Source organism: Gadus chalcogrammus, chromosome 7, assembly GCF_026213295.1.
Source record: "Gadus chalcogrammus isolate NIFS_2021 chromosome 7, NIFS_Gcha_1.0, whole genome shotgun sequence".
Lineage (NCBI taxonomy): Eukaryota > Metazoa > Chordata > Actinopteri > Gadiformes > Gadidae > Gadus > Gadus chalcogrammus.
Genome location: NC_079418.1, coordinates 26,412,570 through 26,432,304, shown reverse-complemented (window position 1 = coordinate 26,432,304; position 19,735 = coordinate 26,412,570). Strand labels below are relative to the sequence as shown.

The following is a 19,735-nucleotide window of genomic DNA, read 5'->3' as shown; positions in this document are numbered from 1 at the left end:
TGTGTGACAACTGCCCACCAGCATAGCAAAAACAGAACTGCTATATTTCGTTGTTGTCGTCTAAATACAACCAATCTCACGGGAGCCCGCTGGTGACATTATACATTCATATTCATTAGATATCCTTAAAGCCACCATTTTTATTTCATAATTCATAATTTTCCCATTTCCACCAAGTTATGATGCATATAGGCCTAGGCCTCCCTGTTGGAAAGGTTGAGCATGGTTCAACCTAACAAAATAAAATACAAATGCGTTCCTATTCTTTGGAAAAACGCCAAATAAACTTAATTGATAGACAATGTTATAAATTTCGTATTTGAGATAGGGTAGCCTATGTATTCTATTTCAAAATACAAAATAAAAGGGTTGCTGACAATCGTAAAGCGGTCTCAACCTCAGATTATCATCGGCGGGCGGTGCTGGAACACCTGGTAACCTGGGCGGGGTCAGGTGCAATTGTTTACACTCAGCTAGTCTTTTGTTTACGAAGGGGGTGTGCGGCACTTACATTCACTGAACTGTAGCCAGTCGATACCAGTTCATGAACTCGGATAAGAAACTATTCTATTGTTTGGGAAAAAGCTTTCATTGGACGTAGTCAACCGTAGCTGTTAAATATTCCGAGGATGTAAGAGGATTTTGGATTCCCTATCTGTCGTTCCATTGCTTATTGAGGAGGCGGATGATACCAACAAGATGCAATACATCAACGTCGCTGAAGACATGTGCAGAAATGGTAGGTAAACACTTCCCGCAGGTATTTCTTGACTTTGTAGCATGAGTTATTTTCAAATTAAATGTTGGTTGCTGCTAAATCAATGGATAGCCTAATATCATCTACGATACAACCAATGATTTCCACAACAAACCAACCCCAAAAGTCTTTATATTTTTCTTACTGAGATGGTGGTTGTCTTCATTAATCATTTTAAATGACTAAGTTTGTTTTTCATTAGTTATTACTATTATTTTATATATACTTTTTGTGTGATTGTAATATGTGACATTTGAAAACATTAGCCTCTATATGTCCCCTTGGCTTATCATTGTAGCTACTTGTGGGACTGGTTGCTCCTGTTCAGACCCCATTGTTTGTAGTGTTAATACAGACAATGCACAAGCACACACACACACACACACACACACACACACACGCACACACACACGCACACGCACACACACAGACATTATTAGTCAATCAAGCCTTGTTAGTTAAATGTGTTTGTGTGTTTGTGTTGATACACTTTAGACTGTTTGAAAGTGCTCCTTTTTAACCTGGAGGTTTACACAGAGGAAAAACAGACCAGTTATTCGTCATTGGTCAATTTCAGGGTCTGTGGTGGCACTGCAGTGTGGCTCCCTGACAGCAGAGTGTGTGGTCCAGACCGGGTCCCAGAGACCGTCTTTCCCCTCTCTCACCCACGCAACGGCATCCTACAACACCACACACACGGCAGGTATGTAGTGGTTGACAACCAGCTGTCTGGAGACTGAAATGGCTCAGAAAACCTGTTGTAGTTTGTATGTTTGCGTGACAAATGTTGTGGTAAACTAGGATGTATACGGATGAAAATAACAATAATGAAGGTCACCAGAGGAAATGCATTGTAAACTTTACTAAAGATGAACTCTACGTGTTTCACCAGGTTCACTGGCCAACTCAACAGAATCCTTCAATTCAGCACAGTTGATAGGCGACGCAGCTCAAGTCTCCAGCTACAACCTGTCACTGGGCGTAATCCTGGCAATCTTTTCGGCCTTCTTGATAGGTTCAAGTGTGATTGTCAAGAAGAAAGCCCTTCTGCAATTGGCCAGACAGGGCCATACCAGAGCAGGTGGGAAAGGCTTGCTGTCAGATTGTCTGTCTGCCCATCTGCCTAATCTATCCTCCTCTCTGTGCGTCTATCTATTTACAATTTACCAAAAAATAAGTTTGGATTTCTTTAGCATAACAGGTATGGGGGGCAGTTTGCTAGCTAGCCTGTGTTTGCATAGATATCACATGGAGGTGCTAGGGAGTGGAACAGCGCAAACATTCAAGAGACTCTGATGTTTAGTCTTATATACATGCTGTTCAGGACAAATGAAAGAAATGCAGCGTAAGGCTAATAACATGTCCCTTTCAGGCTGGTGTATGAGCTAAATGTTTTGATGGTAATTGATGAACCATCAAAACATTGTGTGTGTGTGTGTGTGTGTGTGTGTGTGTGTGTGTGTGTGTGTGTGTGTGTGTGTGTGTGTGTGTGTGTGTGTGTGTGTGTGTGTGTGTGTGTGTGTGTGTGTGCGCTTTGTGTTGCAGGTAATGGAGGTCATGGGTATCTTAAGGACTGGTTATGGTGGGGTGGTCTTCTAACCAGTAAGTAATCAATCAGGCAGTTTTTTCCACCTGTCTGCTCATTTGTCTGTTTACCAAACTCTTGACACATCACCCTGTCCATGAGAAATATAAAGGCAGGTTGTGACCTCTCATTACTCATTTTAACCAACCAAGATGGACTGTTGGAACGAGTCCACTGACAGCAAAAATTGTTTTAAAACAAAGCTAGAATAGGCAATTTGGAGAGACAGACGCCTACAAAATGTTTTTTTCTCTGTTCTTTATGCTGCATTATATTGTTCAACATCTTTCAATAGAGAATGACAGAAAATGCATAATCTTTATGCCAATCTTTCTGACAACAGGTTACTCCCTCTCTCCCTCTCTCCCTCTCTCCCTCTCTCTCTCTCTATCTCTGTGTCCCTCTCTCTGTGACTCTCCCTATGACAGTGGGTTTAGGGGAGGTGGCTAACTTTGTGGCGTATCTCTTCGCACCTGCTACTGTGGTGACTCCCCTCGGTGCCCTCAGTGTCCTCATTAGGTAGCTATCCATTTACTCCTTTAGAGGGGTCATGTTTCAAGCATCTTTATGATCAGGATTGTCTGATTGAGTTTGTTTCAGAAATTCCTTTATAACATTGTAACTATTAAGAGCCACCTACGTCCCAACACACAATTCATAACATATTAACCAGTTTGGTGTCTCTCCACAGTGCAGTTCTGTCCTCCTACCTGTTGGGGGAGACACTTAACCTGGTGGGAAAGCTGGGTTGCCTCCTGTGTATACTGGGCAGCACGCTCATGGTCATCCATGCCCCAAAAGAGGAGGAAGTGACATCACTTCAGGAGATGACTGTGAAACTCCTTGAGCCAGGTGACAGGCTTACAGCGTTTTTACTTGTATTTAAATTCCTCTCAGTCACGCTCATTGTTCTCTCTGTGTTTGGTAATGAGGTGCCACTCTTTACTCTCCTACTGCTCCACTCCTCACACAACTATAGAAAACACAACACAGCACATAACACGTCCACAAACATTGGCCCGGGTTACGTACATTTCAACCCAGAGCCAGTTTTGTCCATTGATCAATTTAGGCCAGTGCTGGGATGGTAAATGTCATAAACCCATAGATAGATTTTATTATTAATTATCCAAGTAGGTACAGCTCAGCATGGTTTTGGATCCTTCAAATACATTTGAGTGTAGAATAAGATATATTTTATATAAACGGTTGGTGTAATTACGTTATCACAATGTTTGTGTATGTGTGAGTGTGTGTGTATGTGTGTGTGCATGCGTGCATGTGTGTGCGCACGTCTATCTGTGTGTATGAGTGTGTGTGTGTGTGTGTGTGTGTGTGTGTGTGTGTGTGTGTGTGTGTGTGTGTGTGTGTGTGTGTGTGTGTGCGCACGCGCAAGTCTATCTATGTCTATGTATAAGTGTAATTGTATGTGTGTGTGTTTGTTTGTGTGTATCTGTGTCTGAGTGACTCTAACTGTGTGTGTGTGTGTGTGTGTGTGTGTGTGTGTGTGTGTGTGTGTGTGTGTGTGTGTGTGTGTGTGTGTGTGTGTGTGTGTGTGTGTGTGTGCTGCAGGGTTCCTGGTGTATGCGTCCTTCGTGCTGGTGTGCTGTGCGGTACTGGTGTGCTACGTGGCTCCTCGTGTGGGACACAGCAACATCCTGGTGTACATCAGTATCTGCTCTCTGCTGGGAGCCTTCACCGTGTCCTCTGTTAAGGGCCTGGGCATTGCCATACGCACAGGTACACACGCACACGCACACACACACACACACACACACACACACACTCACACTGACATACACACACACACACACACACACACACACACACACACACACACACACACACACACACACACACACACACACACACACACACACACACACACACACACACAAATGGTATTGAAGTGGAGGGGGAGCCTATAGCAATCCAATGATGACTACTAGAAGAGTACTACAGTAATCAGTATAACATCCACAAAGTATGTGAACACTAAGAAAAAGTGTTATCAATGCCTGGATCTAGATACAATAGCCACATCAATTTTGACTATCAATGAAAATGGCATAGTACAAAATAATAAACAAAACAATTCTAAGGAACATTTTGGCTGTTTCTTACTATAGCTAGTCTGATTCAGATGACCTCACAAACCTATTTTAGATATAAACATCAAACATTATAGAAATTTGTTATAAATGTCATAATCAAACCTTTTTTCCCCAACTCTGCAAATTGATTTGGGTTGAAAGTTAAACATCCCTTGGTAGACTCTCGGCCGTTGGCAGGATTTTATTCATCAGGTGCTTATCACTATCGGCTTTGCTTTTCCTGCACCCCCCCATCTCTCTCTGTCTCCCTCAGTCTTCTCTGATGCCTCTGTGATTGGTCATCCTCTTACCTGGATTCTACTCATCGCCCTCATTGCCTCAATATTAACACAGGTACGGAAATGTGCTTTCACATATTTTGTACATTTTAAATATACATTTTTTGTCTCTTCTAAGTATTTGATTTTCTGTTTCTATTGATGAGGTTAAGTTTAGGGTACATTTTTTGTTATGGTTTAAATGCCTTATTACAAAGTCATACTTTTCCTTAGGATTCACCCTGATACATAATTTCAAGCTTTGAATTTTCGCATTCACAAGGTTTTACAAACGAATATTGGAAGTTTTGGTGATTTTTTTTTCCTAGTGTGTATTTCTTTCTTTCACTGATTCCGGAAACGGCTGAGACTTTTGCTGCAGAATTATGTTTCTATCAACTCATCCTGATTTTAATTAAATTGCACAGCAAGATGAGTGCTATTCACTGAAAGAGAATCACACAGACTGCCACCATGGAGAACAAAATCCTGGGGAGAACCCTCAAACATTAAATAAATCTCCCATTAGCGTTTTATTATTACTACCAGTTAGTTGAATTTCTGTCTCTTTTGGTCTTGCTGATTCTTGCACTGAACGGCAAGTGTTAAAGTGCATGCTACCGTGGTACTCTAATAATGTTCTAAAATTCCAATTCAAAATCAATAACGTAGTCGTCCCATGTTTGGCCCTTCTGATGATGGCAATCGTTACCTCAACTGAAGCGTTAACGTAAAGCGACATATAAGCACTGATATTCCTTAATATAATTTATTTGATTTGATATTAGTTCTTTCTTTCTATTGCTGGCTCTAGTTGTCTGGATCCTGGACCTTAAATTCCAATTTTGATTATGTTTATTGATTTATAATGGTTTGATTGTTCAGACACTCAAATTAAGAATATGCTATCAGGTTATGTACAATTTATTTGGCCTTGCTTTATTTTTGAACACAAGATGGCGCACTTTATCTATCAGCATTTAGGAAATAGTGGACGCAGTAGTTTAAGGATATGCTAGCTATGCTTTCGGATTAGTTCATCATTGATCATGAACATGTTTGACATTAAAGGCCGTCTATTTTACCAGGTGTTTGTTTGATCAGCCACTACAGTGGACTGTACTAACTGGTACTGGTAGTTGGCTCTAACCATCATACATCAACCCATTTGTGATACGAAAATGGGTTTGATTTTGGAAATGTCTCGTAATGGCTAATCAATTTCCCACTAAGAAGTGGCTCCCATTTTAGGGAACTCCTTCTGTATCTTTTATCTCCATCTGTGTGTGTGTGTGTGTGTGTGTGTGTGCGTGCGTGTGTGCGTGCGTGTGTGTGTGTGTGTGCGTGTGCGTGTGCGTGTGCGTGTGTGTGTGCAGGTGAACTATCTCAACAAGGCTCTGGACACGTTCAACACCCTGCTGGTCTACCCCATCTACTACGTGTTCTTCACCTCGGTGGTGCTGTCCAGCTCCGTCATCCTCTTCCAGGAGTGGAGCACCATGGCCGGTGTTGACGTGGCCGCCACGCTGGGCGCCTTCCTGGTCATCGTCGTGGGCGTGGCCATGCTCCACCTCTTCAAGGATGTGGAGGTCGGTGTGCTCATCCTCTACTCTTTCCTTCTCTTTTTCTATGAGAGATTATTACTATTATAAATTCAGTCGTTTAGCAGACGCTTGTATAAAGAAACAACACGTGAGGCTGCAAACAGGAAAGCATGCAATTTTTTTTTTTTACTGATTAAGTATTTCTACTTTACAGATAAGCGTTCACCAGCTGATTGGTCAACTGCCTACGAGGGCGAAGACGGAGGAGCGAAGTGAGGAGAGGATACCACCTACTGAAGGAGGAGGAGGAGGGAGCAAAAAAGAAGATAAATCTGGACTGATTGACAACATCTACATAGAGAGCCTTCCTCCTATGAGAGAGGAGGGTCCAAGGGTCTTCATCATCAGCTGAGAGGCAGAGTGAAGGCATCAGAATACACACCATGGGTTTTGGTTAGATCATTTCATGCCTTTTGTTTGACAAACTAGATCAGCACCTGTATTTCAATTGGTCAAGAAATGATTTCCTTTTGTAATACTGTCTTTGGTTGGTCCATGATAGTGGAGAGGGCTCGAATAGCATTCAATTGAATGCATAATGTATGATTCACACAATCCATAAGGATTCATGCCAATGATTAAACCTTAGCCAAAAGCGTTTGTTAGAGCCCGCTCACTTCCCCTTTTAGCTAATGTTTTTTGCTTGCATTACCATTCCTGACCAGTATTAAAAACATCAGAAGTGAAAACATTCTCCTCTGTGTATGACCCCAGCACAAATATCTGGTCTAATGGTCTAAAATAACCCCTTTATACCTATACCATCACATTATGGGATAAATCCCCTGGTTTTCCTCTTATTAACCCAAACTCTTTACATTTCATCGAAGTTCAAACATTTGATGTCTCAACATTTATGTACACATGTTTATGTTATTATTTGAACCGTCTTATGAAGGCTTCCGGTTGTCACCATCTCAATGTGAAGTGTTCAGAGGCGGAGTGGCCATCGCTCCCGGTATGAAAAAGTGCCCCACTCTGCCCCTGGAAGTGTTGACTGAAACCCAGTGATCCCAGCTGGATGGACAGCAGAGCCTTCAGTGCAGAGTGGGGGGAGTCCGACACAGGAACACTGTGTTGGACACTTGTGTTTTACACACACGCACACTGCTGTCCACTCACAGTGTAGCCCCCTGCTCATAGCTCCTCTCTCTATGACGCTCTGATGGCTCATCCCTGGGACTCTGAAACCCTGCACCACCCCTACCTCACCGCCTTTCAGCACTGCCACCATCACTTTGGATTGTTATTAAAACGATTTGAAGTGGTGGGGAGCTCCAAACCACTCAAAGCCCACCCACCCATGGCCTAGTCAGCCTACAGAGAATTCAAATGAATATGTAAACAAAAGTGATGGTGGCAGTAAAGATAAATGAATGACTTAGTGCAGCTGGGATGACAGCATAATTCACCTCTTGTATCACCGAAATGATTGTACATATCGTACATATTGTGCGATCATCATAATTAGCATTGCTTTTAGCATTGGTGAGTAGTATGCATGCTGTGTATCCTATACAGTACAAGTGGGGATTCACACATGACATTCCATAGGTCGAGAGTGGTGTAAATAATTGAGTGCCTTGCCCCATGTCACTTCTCCTGGTGTTATGAATTGATTTAATCCAGTACTATTCTTCAGCTTGTGGACAGTCAATCGTGTTAATAAAGAAACTTGAAAATAGCTTTGATGTCCTTTTCTAATTATAGTACAGTGTGTAGTCAGAATATGAACAATGCAGAGTAAATATCATGGTGGTTTGTTCGTGGTCTTGTTGCCGGTATATCATATAATCATATTTCATGACATTGCCAGATATTATATGAGCTCATGTTAGGGTAATATAATGTTAATGTAACAGGCTGCACACTGCCAGGAGCCGTCTGTACTGTTTAAGCATGCGTAAAGGTGTCATTTACTGCCACTTTCTGTGCATATGCGCGTTGATGTGTGTGTGCGTGTCCTAGAATCAAGTGTCAGAGGATGAGTATATGTGAAACCCTAGGGGCCTAATTAGGCAGCCTTGCAGATAGTTGCCACTGGGAGAGGGAAGCCAGAGTGAAACACAGGTAATGGGGTTACAGGAAGATCCCGGGGAGCAGAGATGATGGAGGTTACCACTCTAATGGACACAGCAGGAGTTATAAAAGCTTCTTGTGTTCCTGTGCATTACAGCAACGCAAAGCCAAGCAGACGCACACAAACACATTCTCCTGCAGCACTGCATTCCTAGTCCTCCAGGGAATCGATCGTGTTCACATGGATGAATGTATGGAAAACATGTTCCATCTAATCTGGTCAATCCTGACTAGGCACATTTATACAGAGATTTATATTGTTTTTTGACATTTTGGGCAAACACAAAAAATACTAAAATGTGAATAATGACATGATTTAAAAAAGTTCTGATTAAAATAATGTGATATGTACAAAAGGTGTGATAGTGGATATAAACTGTGTCAATTTGCTATCGAGGTGCAAAACATCCAACTGTAACTGCTATTTAGCAGAAAACTAATAGAGCGTTTAAATAGTCTTCATACATTTATTTTTCACCTTAATCTAACAGCAGCTGGGAAATAGTTTCATTTTAATATGCAAACATCTGCTGTTGAAATGCAACCGTCATTATTTTGATGGCCACTAGATATCACTGTATAGACATCTTCAGAAATGTTGGCGTAGGCCTTTATTTTTGAATTGCTCCAAAAAAAAAGGTTTTTTATCATGACAATGTCATTTCCACAAACTCCTGGTTGAACACGAGCCAGGTAATGTTCTGGAGTGCAGAGGCAAGTAATTTAGAGAAGAGTGTCATGGGTACATTATGGGCCTGCTGTGGGAGTCATTAAGTCTGCTCTTTAAACACTGTGTGTCTGTAGGCCATTCTGTTCTGAATTAACCTGGTACTTAAACCAATATTGTGTTTATCATGTTCACAGCTGTTCACATTTTGTTTTTAGCTAAGGTGTAGCCTTTAGGTATAGGTTTATTTATATATTTTCTGTGTGCGTAGCTTGTTATTTTCTAATAAACAACTAACATAGTTTAGAGACATTGAAAATGTAAATAAGAATGTCCTTCTTTGCAAATTCCATTATCAGCAGAAATGAGGAAAACATTTAATAGTCTCCATGGGGTTTACTTAACGAACCTGTAGATAAGGTTAGAGAGTCTTTATGGTACAGGGCAATACGGTACAGTGTGTGTGCCCCCAAAGAGACTGGAATGGAGCAAGGTTTTGCAACTTAAAGTCCCCTCAGGCAAGATGGATTCTCCAAATTAATCACAGAGAAGACGCCCTCTTTGGTCAACAATGAGCCGGGAGTTTTTTTTTTTACTCAGTTACAGCTGATACTAATGACTAATAGCATGGCCATTTCTAATGAAGAACTCTGAAATGATAGCTCTTATACAGCACCTTTAACAACCAAACTTTGAAGCGCCAGATTCTTCTTCCTTATCCAAAATGGCCAGTTTCCTTTGCCTTCTGTTTCCAATTAATGAGTGGACGGAATTCCTGCCAGAGACTCTTAACACCATGTCATTTGTTTGGTTGATAAAAATGCTTCGCTCTAAGCAGACTGAAATCCATAATTACGTTTAACACGGCTTGATTGGCTTTCGTTAATTCCTTGACAGCCAATAAGCTGCATGCTTCTCTGTTTGTGATGATAAACCCATGTCCGTCGCTGATGGCCGTTTAAGCTCAGTAATTCTCCCTGAGAGACGACACTTTCTGGCTGACAGAGACAGACATGAAGCAGTCAACCTTAGCCCACCAGCCCTACTCAACGCTGCTTGACTCATCTCAACGGATGTTTTTTTTGTATATTATCATTTGTGAAAATAATAATATAATGTTAAAATGGGCTCAACCCCTTAATTGCTAGATTGCTCTGCTTTTGGCACGAGAAATAGAGTATGTCATTAACTTCTGCTCTGACATGCCGTCATCTGCACAGGCATCCAGGCAATATTGTAAAGCGCTTTGAGTGGCCACTGGTTAGAAGAGCACGATATAAATGCATTCCTTTTACCATTGTCTGTGTTCATCAGCGTTTGATTACAATCCCTTCCGTTGTCTGTTTGCAGTGCACGCTCGTCTGTCTGTGTGGAGTGTGTGTGCGGTATACACGCACGTGTGATAATTACAGCAATTTCTCATGGCGGTTTTGGCGGTTTTCTCATCTTGTCTGAAATGCTTCTAGTCCTCCTACACAGCCTTTCACAATCAAATAAGAAAGCCACATTCAAATAGTTCCAAGGCCCATATTTTTACAGAATAATGTGTGGCAAAATGTTAACTATTCTTACATTCTTTGGTTTAATCTGTGGTTTAATAATGAATGGATCGGCTATCATTGAGTTTGTCTGGGGCGGATCTTTGAGGCATCAAACTGACAACACCTCACACAACACACCTCCCCAAGGTTACTTTTAGAGCCCCGCTCCAGCCACAGTGACTGTAGTCATCTGTGCAGTGGTAGGGATAACATTAGTTCAGCCAGTCAGACGCTCCCGGTTCCCAACAGCACAGCAAATGACCTGTCTTCTACCATCAACGCAGAACACAAACCCTGTCCTTCATCACCCCTGAAAGGGTCTTTGTGTGCTGGACTGAGTCCCCTCATACACAGATGCATTTCGTTTTTTGTGTAGCCTCCCTTTCGGTCACCTCCATTGGCAGTAGGAGCACCATGGTGGTAAAAGCCCTCCCTCCAGGGGCATAGCCAGGACATTATTACTGTGGTGGCCGTCTCGGGCCAGTCTTACATTTGGGGCGCATATTTTTAATTATATTATTTATGCATATTATGTTATGCTTTATGATAGAGTGGAAGACAGGAAGGTATGGGAGATAGAGGTGAGGTCATGCAGCAAACGACAGGATTTGAACCCGGGTCGCTGCTATCAGGACTGTGCCTTGATGGTACGGGCTCTACTCGGTGAGCCCCAGTACCCAGCCTTCTGAGAGAGAGGGGGGCTGGGGGGTTCCAGAGAAGGCACCGCCTTAAACGTATGTCGCATAACTGATGCCTGATTGGCAGGTGACACTGTGTAACGCTCATACTATGAGAATGATGTGATAATTAATTGTGCGTGAGTGATTTGACGCACAAATAAATCTCACCATCTAAACGACGCTAAGCATCTGTCTGCGTCGACTGGGGGTTGTAGTTTCAACTCTGTTAGGGCGATGTTAACATGTGACCTAAACTGACTGACAACACCTGCTAAGGGTCAGGTGCTTGGAGAAAACAGCTGGGGGGGGAGGGGGGGGGGGCGTGTGGGTCCAAACCTAACCAGAGCTCTACCCAAAGCCTGCTACTCCGTCTATAATCGTGTCTCTTGTCTCTCCATTTTTTTTCTATTTTAAGCACAGAAATACAGAGTATGCCACACAAACTATTCACTGCGCATCCTGTATGAATATGAGACAAATAAAAAACCTTTGAAACTTTGAATCTTGTCTTCACTAAGCAGATGTGAAGGGGAGGGAGGTTAGGGAACGAGCCCTGCTAGCAACCAAGGCCAGAGTTGCATGCATGTCTCACGTACTAACATTCATTTACTATTCACTACTCCTTTTGAGTGAATTCAGATACTGTCTGTTACTAAGGAGCAGGTGTATAGGTTGGACACCTTACCCAAGGAGGCCAGGTAGTCTGTGGAAATTGAGGATTGGAACCAGTACATTCTATAGTAAATGTGTACATGGTTGTGTGGTCTTGTGTGTGGGTCTGTGTGTGTGTGTGTGTGTGTGTGTGTGTGTGTGTGTGTGTGTGTGTGTGTGTGTGTGTTGTCTGTGGGTGTCATGATAGACGTTGTGCAGTGTGAATCTTACTAACATCCCTAATACTAATATCAATACAACTGAGGTTTGTCATACTGAGTTTGTGTCACATGTATTGTTGTTTGACTTATTTCCCTTATCTGCTGTCGTCTATCGCCTTTAAGTTTCTTGTCCTCTACAGGTTAAATTAAAAAATAATAATATTTACATTTACTTTGGTTATACAACTTGAATTGTGATACTAATATATTACATCAGATGCAAAGTGAGATATTTCAAGACTTTATTTGTTACAATTTTAATGATTATGGCTTACAGCCAACCTGGTCTCACAGGAATCCGTGAAATGACTACGGACGAATAACTCGAAATCCGTGGACACATCACGAAAACACGCCGATTTCCGTGATGTGGCCACGGAATTCGCTCCAATGCAAGTTAATGACGCTGATGTTCCGTGGCTCACACACGGATCCCCGTTTCAACGAGCGAGTCAACCACGGGGGCTTAATTCAAAACCCGGGGTGGTCTCACTGAAACACTTAAATTGTCCTTGTTGTGTCCACAGAAGTTGCTCCAATGCAAGTAAATGACAATGATGTTCCGTGGCTCACACACGGATCCCCGTTTCAACGAGCGAGTCAACCACGGGGGCTTAACTCAAAATCCGTGGTGGTCTGACGGAATCACTTCAATTGTCCGGGATGTGGCCACGGAATTTGCTCCAATGCACGTAAATGACACTGTTATTCCGTGGCTCACACACGGATATCGGCGTGTTTCCGTGATGTGGCCACGGATTTCGAGTTAAGCGTCCGACCGTAGTAATTTCACGGATTCCTGTGAGACCATGTTGATTACAGCCTATGATAACCCAAAATTAAAAAAATAGAGTATTGTGAAAGGTTTCAATATTGTAGGCTCAAAGTGTCACACTCAGCATATTAATCCAAAACACCTGCAAAGGGTTCCTGAGCCTTTAAATGGTCTCTTCTCAGAGAAAGGTAGGAGGCACGTGGATGTGTGTTCTTTAGGGCCACACATCTTTTTAAAGAACAGAGGGGGTGTTAGGTAGATGAAAGCAGCCCCATGTTCCCTATTAAGCAGCCTGTCACACAAATTGGTGGAGATCCACTCCAAGTCACAGAATTAAACATCTGTGCCTCACAGCTTTAAGTCCACTGCTGTATATATATATAAAACCCTATTTGGTTCTATATATACATTGAATCATATACATGGTTCGATATATTTATATTTATTTTACTTTGCTTTATTTTGCGAAAACCCAACAAACCCAAAAATGTAAGTGTGTTTTTTGACGTTGCGGTTATGAGTAAATCCTTGTTTTTTCTCATTATCCTTGCGGGAAGCCAGCAGTCTGGCATGAAAGCCACTCAACGGGCCATTTGTTTCAGGAACATCGATGGAAGCTAATGAGCCGCTAACTCCTAATCATGGCCTTTCTTGGGGTAATTGCCACTCGTTTCTCTGCCTCTCTGCCTTTGTCCTCCCTCACAGCTATGGGGAGCAATGTGCGGTTTCACACTACAAACGAGATATTCCTTAACAATATCGCAGCAGACGACAGATGTCCTGGAGCTCCTGGCCGCCACATTAGCCACGCGGTAGGCCAACGAAGCTGGCCTGAGCATGCAGGGTGACATGAGAAGACTGGAGGACGGAGTAATAAAGATGGAGTTTAGTTTTTTTAATGAATGACACTGAGAGGGATACTGGAGGAGAATCTATGTATCAAGTAGGTGTGAAGGCGGTAGAGAGAAAGTGATCGTCTGAGATAAACAATAAAAATGCATTCATAAATTGTTGTTTGTTGAGATACCTACCATGCTGTGATATTACCTGCATATTTCAAATAAGTGCTGTACTAAACAAGTCATCACCGTATACAGGGATCCATATTGCTACATAGTACAGTAATAGATGCAGATCAAGGCAACGCCTAAATTCACCTCAGACATCTAAGAAGATTCAGGGTCTCCCAACGGATCCTGAATTCCTTCCACTCCGTCACTTTACAGAGTATACTGACAGAAGCTACAGTATCTAGTAGTACAGGATCTGTCTGGTATGGAAACAGCTCCTGTCGGGAGCAGCGAGACCTGCCCAGGGTGGTGAGGTCAGCTGAGTGGACCATGTGCACCCCACTTCCCCCCTCTGCAGGACTTAAACACCAGCAGAGCCAGAGGGATTATAAAGGATCCCATTCACTCCGGAAACACACTTTGTGTGACCCTCAGGTCAGTCAGACGCCTGCGCTGTCACAGGGCGTGCATAATAATATTTTACGTAATATTTTATTATATTTTAATTTCATTGTATTTAATTATTTATTGAACACAGATAATACCGGGTATGTCTCACAAACAGTCCGCTGCCTATCCTGTATGTGTATGTGACAAATAAAACATTTGAATCTTTGATCCCATGCTGGAGTTAATATGTTGATGGTATAGTAACATAGTCTAGCTCCGAATATATGTGGGATGCTTCATTCCACAAAACCTACTATATATACTACTACTACTATATAAGCCAGGGGTCGGCAACCCTAGGCACGCGTGCCACCACTGGCATGTGGCGGCATAATCATTGGCACACTTAAAAAAAAAAAAATATATATATATATATATATATATATATATAAATATATATATATATATTATTATCAAAAAATGTCACTGCACAATACGGCAGCATAATTATTAATACCGATTTTTTTGGCATTTTATTCTGTTTTGAGCATTTCCTCCCAGTGCAAATATGATTAAATGAGTTACTGAAAGCAGTGTTCTGAAAAAAAGTGGCCTGTATGCATCGCCTTCACATGGTTTTGCAAAGCTGTACATGTCTTAAAGATATTGATGTGGATGGTTCCAACATTGTTTTTTATATTTCTCACAGTGCAAATATGTTTTTGAATGAGTTTCTGAAAGTGAGGTTTTAAGATGGGGCATATGTAATTATAATTTGTAAGCCCATGTAGCAAATATAAGAACAAAAAAACATTTAAAATGTTGATGCATGATTGTCGACTATATGGGTATAATACAATTCCAGGTCTTCTGGAAATGTTTTTGGTTGCTGTGTCATAATTCAGCTTAATATTTAATATATTGTTGCTTAAGGCACACTCATTGACGAGAAAATGTCAAACTGGCACTGCATGTTGAAAAGGTTGCTGACCCCTGATATAAACTATTAAAGAAAGATCATCAAAGCACAGAACCATGTGAACCCGAGAATGGGAGAAGTAAATAAAACGTATATATTATGATCAATTAAAAAGCAATCAAATAAAGCGACAGTGTTAAGAATTTTGATAATTTTTAATAAATATGATAAATACAACTAATCTCTGCATAGACAGAATCAACACAAATGTATAAACTTGCAATTCATTTAAATAGAGCATAGTTGTGATTCACAGATGTTAATTGCCACATATATTCCTATTCATTCATATTGTACAAATATGAAACTTTGTCTTTATTTTCTCTTGAATATCAGCATCAGACTACAAAACAGTTGTCTGACGCTGCATCATCTGGTGTGCAAAGTAAATGACAGGGGAACGTAAGTTAACAACAAATAAGATCCAAGGAGAAAAATGTATCCACAGGAATCTTGGCTTTGGGCCTTGTACAAATGAGTTTGTGCATGTGAACACGCCTTGCAATCTGTGATGTTCCTGTAATGGGACTCCTGACTAAGTCTTCTGGATAATGCAGTAACAGAGTCTTGATCAAAGCTGTCCTTGGGATGAAGGTAAAGGCCACGTTCTAATGCATGCACTCGTGATTTCATGCATGGCTTATTGTTTTCCCAAGCCAAATTTTAAAATGATGAATTACTCCTTTAAAAACAATAATGGAAACATAAAAGAGGTGAACGTTGTTGAATATGTTAACGGTTCGTTAAGAATAGTGTTCATAAAAAAGTACTTGCCATCTTCTATCATTCTGTTATTTTGTTGGGACAAACCCTAAATTATTTTAAAGAAGTCTGAATTCAATCAGTTTTTTTCTCTTTGTGACAAATATAAAACGGACGAGTCCATCGTAAGTGGAGGTAAACGTTTGCTTCCCAAAACGAGGAGAGAACGAGGAGAACGGTAAACGACCTTGCCAGGCGCTTGAAAATAATCCAACCTGACATGGCTGCGCTTCACAGGTCATTTGGCACTAGCGCCTCTCCCCCTAACACACACACACACACACACACACACACACACACACACACACACACACACACACACACACACACACACACACACACACACACACACACACACACACACACACACACACACACACACACACACACCACTCAACACCACGCAGCCTCCAGTCTGGAGGAAGGGGACGGAGGGACGCCCAGACTGTGGTTCCTAGACTCTGTAGGCCTTGTTCCGGTAGGACTCTGCTCTGGGTTCTGCTGATGCTAACCCTCCATGGACACATACTGAATATCTACCAACCACCACTATCTCACCTGGTTAGTGTTAAAACAGACCCGACTTTGGCCATCTCCACATGCAGTTGACGTAGTTGTGAGGCAGACCTGCATAGAGTTGGTTTTAGCACTGTAATCAATACATGGCCTCTGTCCTGGGGAAGGGGAGGGATCACCTCTGGACCCTTTTTGAAGCAGAAGCAGCAGCAGCAGCTGAGAGGTGTGCATGCATGAAGGATTACAGTACTATAGTAGCTGTGTTGTGAGTTAGTGTGTGAGTGTATGAACACACACACACACACACACACACACACACACACACACACACACACACACACACACACACACACACACACACACACACACACACACACACACACACACACACACACACACTTTGCAGTCGCGTTGGCAAACGTCAGTGATGTTGAGCTTAAGTGAACCTGGCATTGAAGGGCGGGATCTCCCAATGTACCGGTAATGAGCAGGACACAGGAAGCAAAACAAAAGAAGAGAAAGACAAAACAGGACGACAGGAAAAGGAGCTCCACTTGTACCTGGACTGTGAACTTATTGCAGAAGGAGAAGTTAGTTCAAACAGCTCTCGCAGCTGAATCGGACAACGCAGTTCGACACTGCTCATTTGCGCCGTTTAGATTGATCCGTGTTCTTCCCAGTTCAGGTCCCCTCTCCACTGGGACCCCATGTGGAGTCTGTCCGTACGTTAGTCATCGTGAATACACAATATACACAGTGCTCCACTTTGAACCACCCGATCGTTTTTCCTCATCCATGCCTCCATTCAAACACACACGCACGCACGCACACACAGAGTAAGACACTTGAGAGATGGATGAGGGTGTGGTTGTCGGCGGAGGGCTGGTCGTGTCACCTCTTCACATGCCGGTGGTGTTGATGCCCAGGCCGGCCGCCCCCTGGCCCATGCAGGGGAGGGTCTGAGGCCCCATCTTTTGGTAGTCCAGCGCCCCCAAGCGTCCGTTCTCCCCCCCCTGGATGAAGGCACCGCCCGCTACCCCTCCACCCATGCCCCCACCCGCCGCCCCTCTACCCATGCTGACGCTCATCATGGCCGCGTCGATCAGCTCCTGCATGGGATCACATTATACGATGTTCTAGATGGATACAGACATTATGTATCTAGAAATAGTTTTTAGTGATTCATGCTGCATGTGAATCTTGCACCTCGCAAACATTTACAAATGAATGGGTAAGTACCCCCCAATTCCCTGGGGGTCAAAAACAGTTTGAGACTTATGTACACATGCACGCATACACTTGTGTGTATGCGTGTGTATAAAGTGGTAAAACTGGGGGAGGTTTCTGCTTTCTGCTGATTTCAGCTTAATCTGCGAGCTCAGGCTTTATTTGCTCTTCCATTTGAGTCTGGCCCCCCTCCATTCCAGAAAGACTTCCAGCAGATTGGGCCAATCACAATCTATCTATATGAGGCGGGTTTGATATGATGACTGTACAGAAGTGCCCTCTATGGGTATGGTTCCAGACAAATACATATTTGGGCAATGTCTTTGCGAGATATCGCCAACCATTTGCGAGATCTCGCAAACCATTATTTATTTATTTATTTTCAACCAATTTTTTTTTTTTCCTCCATGTCCCTTGGGGGGCTCCGTACTACGTAGACCTGCCACCAGGTCACGTCTTAAAAATGTGTTTCCCTCTGTACAATCTCTGAAATGAAACAGGAAACTATGTGTAACTCGGCCTAGGCTCTGTGCCGTCTCCCCCAAGGAGTTATTATTTTCCTTTTTCTTCTGTACAATATTAATTAGCGAATAAAGGCATCTAAAATCGGGGTTCAAAGAGTGCAACAGTGGGGAAGAAGCCAGGGTTGTAAGTCCTCCCCCTCCCAGATGGGCCAGAGGGCGCCGTGCAGCCGCCCCAGCCATGTAGCACACTAAACCCTTCACGTCTCCGCCACTTCAGCATCTGCAATTATCCACTGAGCGCCATGTGCTTCGATTTGGGCCGAAGGCAGAGCAGCTGGTGGAGACACTTTGGGCAAACAAAACATGAAGCAGAATCCAAAGCCTGCAAATTGACGCTTGGTTATCCCACTGTGACACCCAGCAAGGTTTCTTCTTCAAAGAAGACCAATGTCTGCAACTGGATGAAGGCTATTTTGTTTTAATATGCACTGATGGTTGGGGTCGCCTGTTGCAAACCTCCTACCTTACTGCAGCTATAGGGCTGTGAGAGGGGAGGGGAACGACGTGGAAAGCCAAGAGCCACAGAATCACAGAAAATGTTCATAATGAGAAAATATAGCTGTACATTACATTTAAATAAAGCTACACACATTATTTTGAAATATAGCTGTACAAAAATATTTCAAATATAGCTGTACCTGTTAATAGATTATTTATTTTGTTGGGTGTTTAATCAGTATCTCAAAGGGTGGTAAGGATGTTCAGGCAGTATAGCTTAAAAAAAAGAAATACCAGGCATTGATATGTCCGGTATGGAATATAAAGGTAAAACAACTTAAAGTAAAATGGCCAAAACAGCATGGACATCAGAGGGTTAAGCTCTTAGTGGACTCAAAGCCTAGAGATACAGTAGGATCACTTGACTTCTGTGAGACAGGTATATCACTGAAGCAAGATGCTAGGTTTGATACCCAGAATAAAGTGCTGGGGTAGACTTTGAGGGTCGATTGCGTACACCTTTAATCACTTCTGAGCAGCCAGCTTCAAATTAATTGCTGTTCTTTTTATTAGGGGTCCGAGAAGCAGAGCTGCTTGGCCCCTGTTGTAGCTATAACGTTTATTCTTTTCCTCAAATTCTGTAAAAGTCAAACTGCAGCCTGTGGTGTAAGTCGAAAACTCTTGAAATGTTCAGGTATGGTTAGCAATAAACCCCTCTACCCATAAACCCATAAACTTTTCCCACAATTTCATAGAAAAGCCAAACGGCCACAGTCTCAACCCATTTTGTCTATCTGTCCATTTTGTTATTGTGTAACTACCATACGGCTATTTTTAGGTGGATACCATTAACAATTAGCAAATTTTCAGATCTGTACTCTTTTAAGAAAGCCCTTAATTCATTTGAGAAATGTTTGCTTGGAGTTTTCTGGATGTTGTGTGCTTATCAATAGACATT

At 42.4% G+C, this 19,735-nt stretch overlaps 2 protein-coding genes across 2 annotated transcripts in view; one reads left to right on the top strand and one right to left on the bottom strand.

The window, feature by feature from the left end:
- Positions 1 to 481: 481 nt before the first annotated feature.
- Positions 482 to 7,995, top strand: nipal4 (NIPA like domain containing 4). The gene is made up of 10 exons (XM_056594492.1): positions 482 to 739; positions 1,335 to 1,460; positions 1,650 to 1,838; positions 2,303 to 2,359; positions 2,771 to 2,861; positions 3,034 to 3,194; positions 3,915 to 4,082; positions 4,710 to 4,789; positions 6,090 to 6,302; positions 6,472 to 7,995. The coding sequence occupies exons 1-10, from the start codon at positions 700 to 702 to the stop codon at positions 6,667 to 6,669; spliced, it is 1,323 nt and encodes a 440-aa protein (XP_056450467.1). The 5' UTR covers positions 482 to 699; the 3' UTR covers positions 6,670 to 7,995.
- Positions 7,996 to 17,487: 9,492 nt separating this feature from the next.
- Positions 17,488 to 19,735, bottom strand: part of LOC130385249 (glutamate receptor 4) — a 1,260,456-nt gene continuing 1,258,208 nt past the window's right edge. Inside the window, exon 18 of the mRNA XM_056593669.1 lies at positions 17,488 to 17,697. Within this exon, the coding sequence (XP_056449644.1) occupies positions 17,488 to 17,697 (210 nt within the window). The remainder of the gene's footprint in view (positions 17,698 to 19,735) is intronic.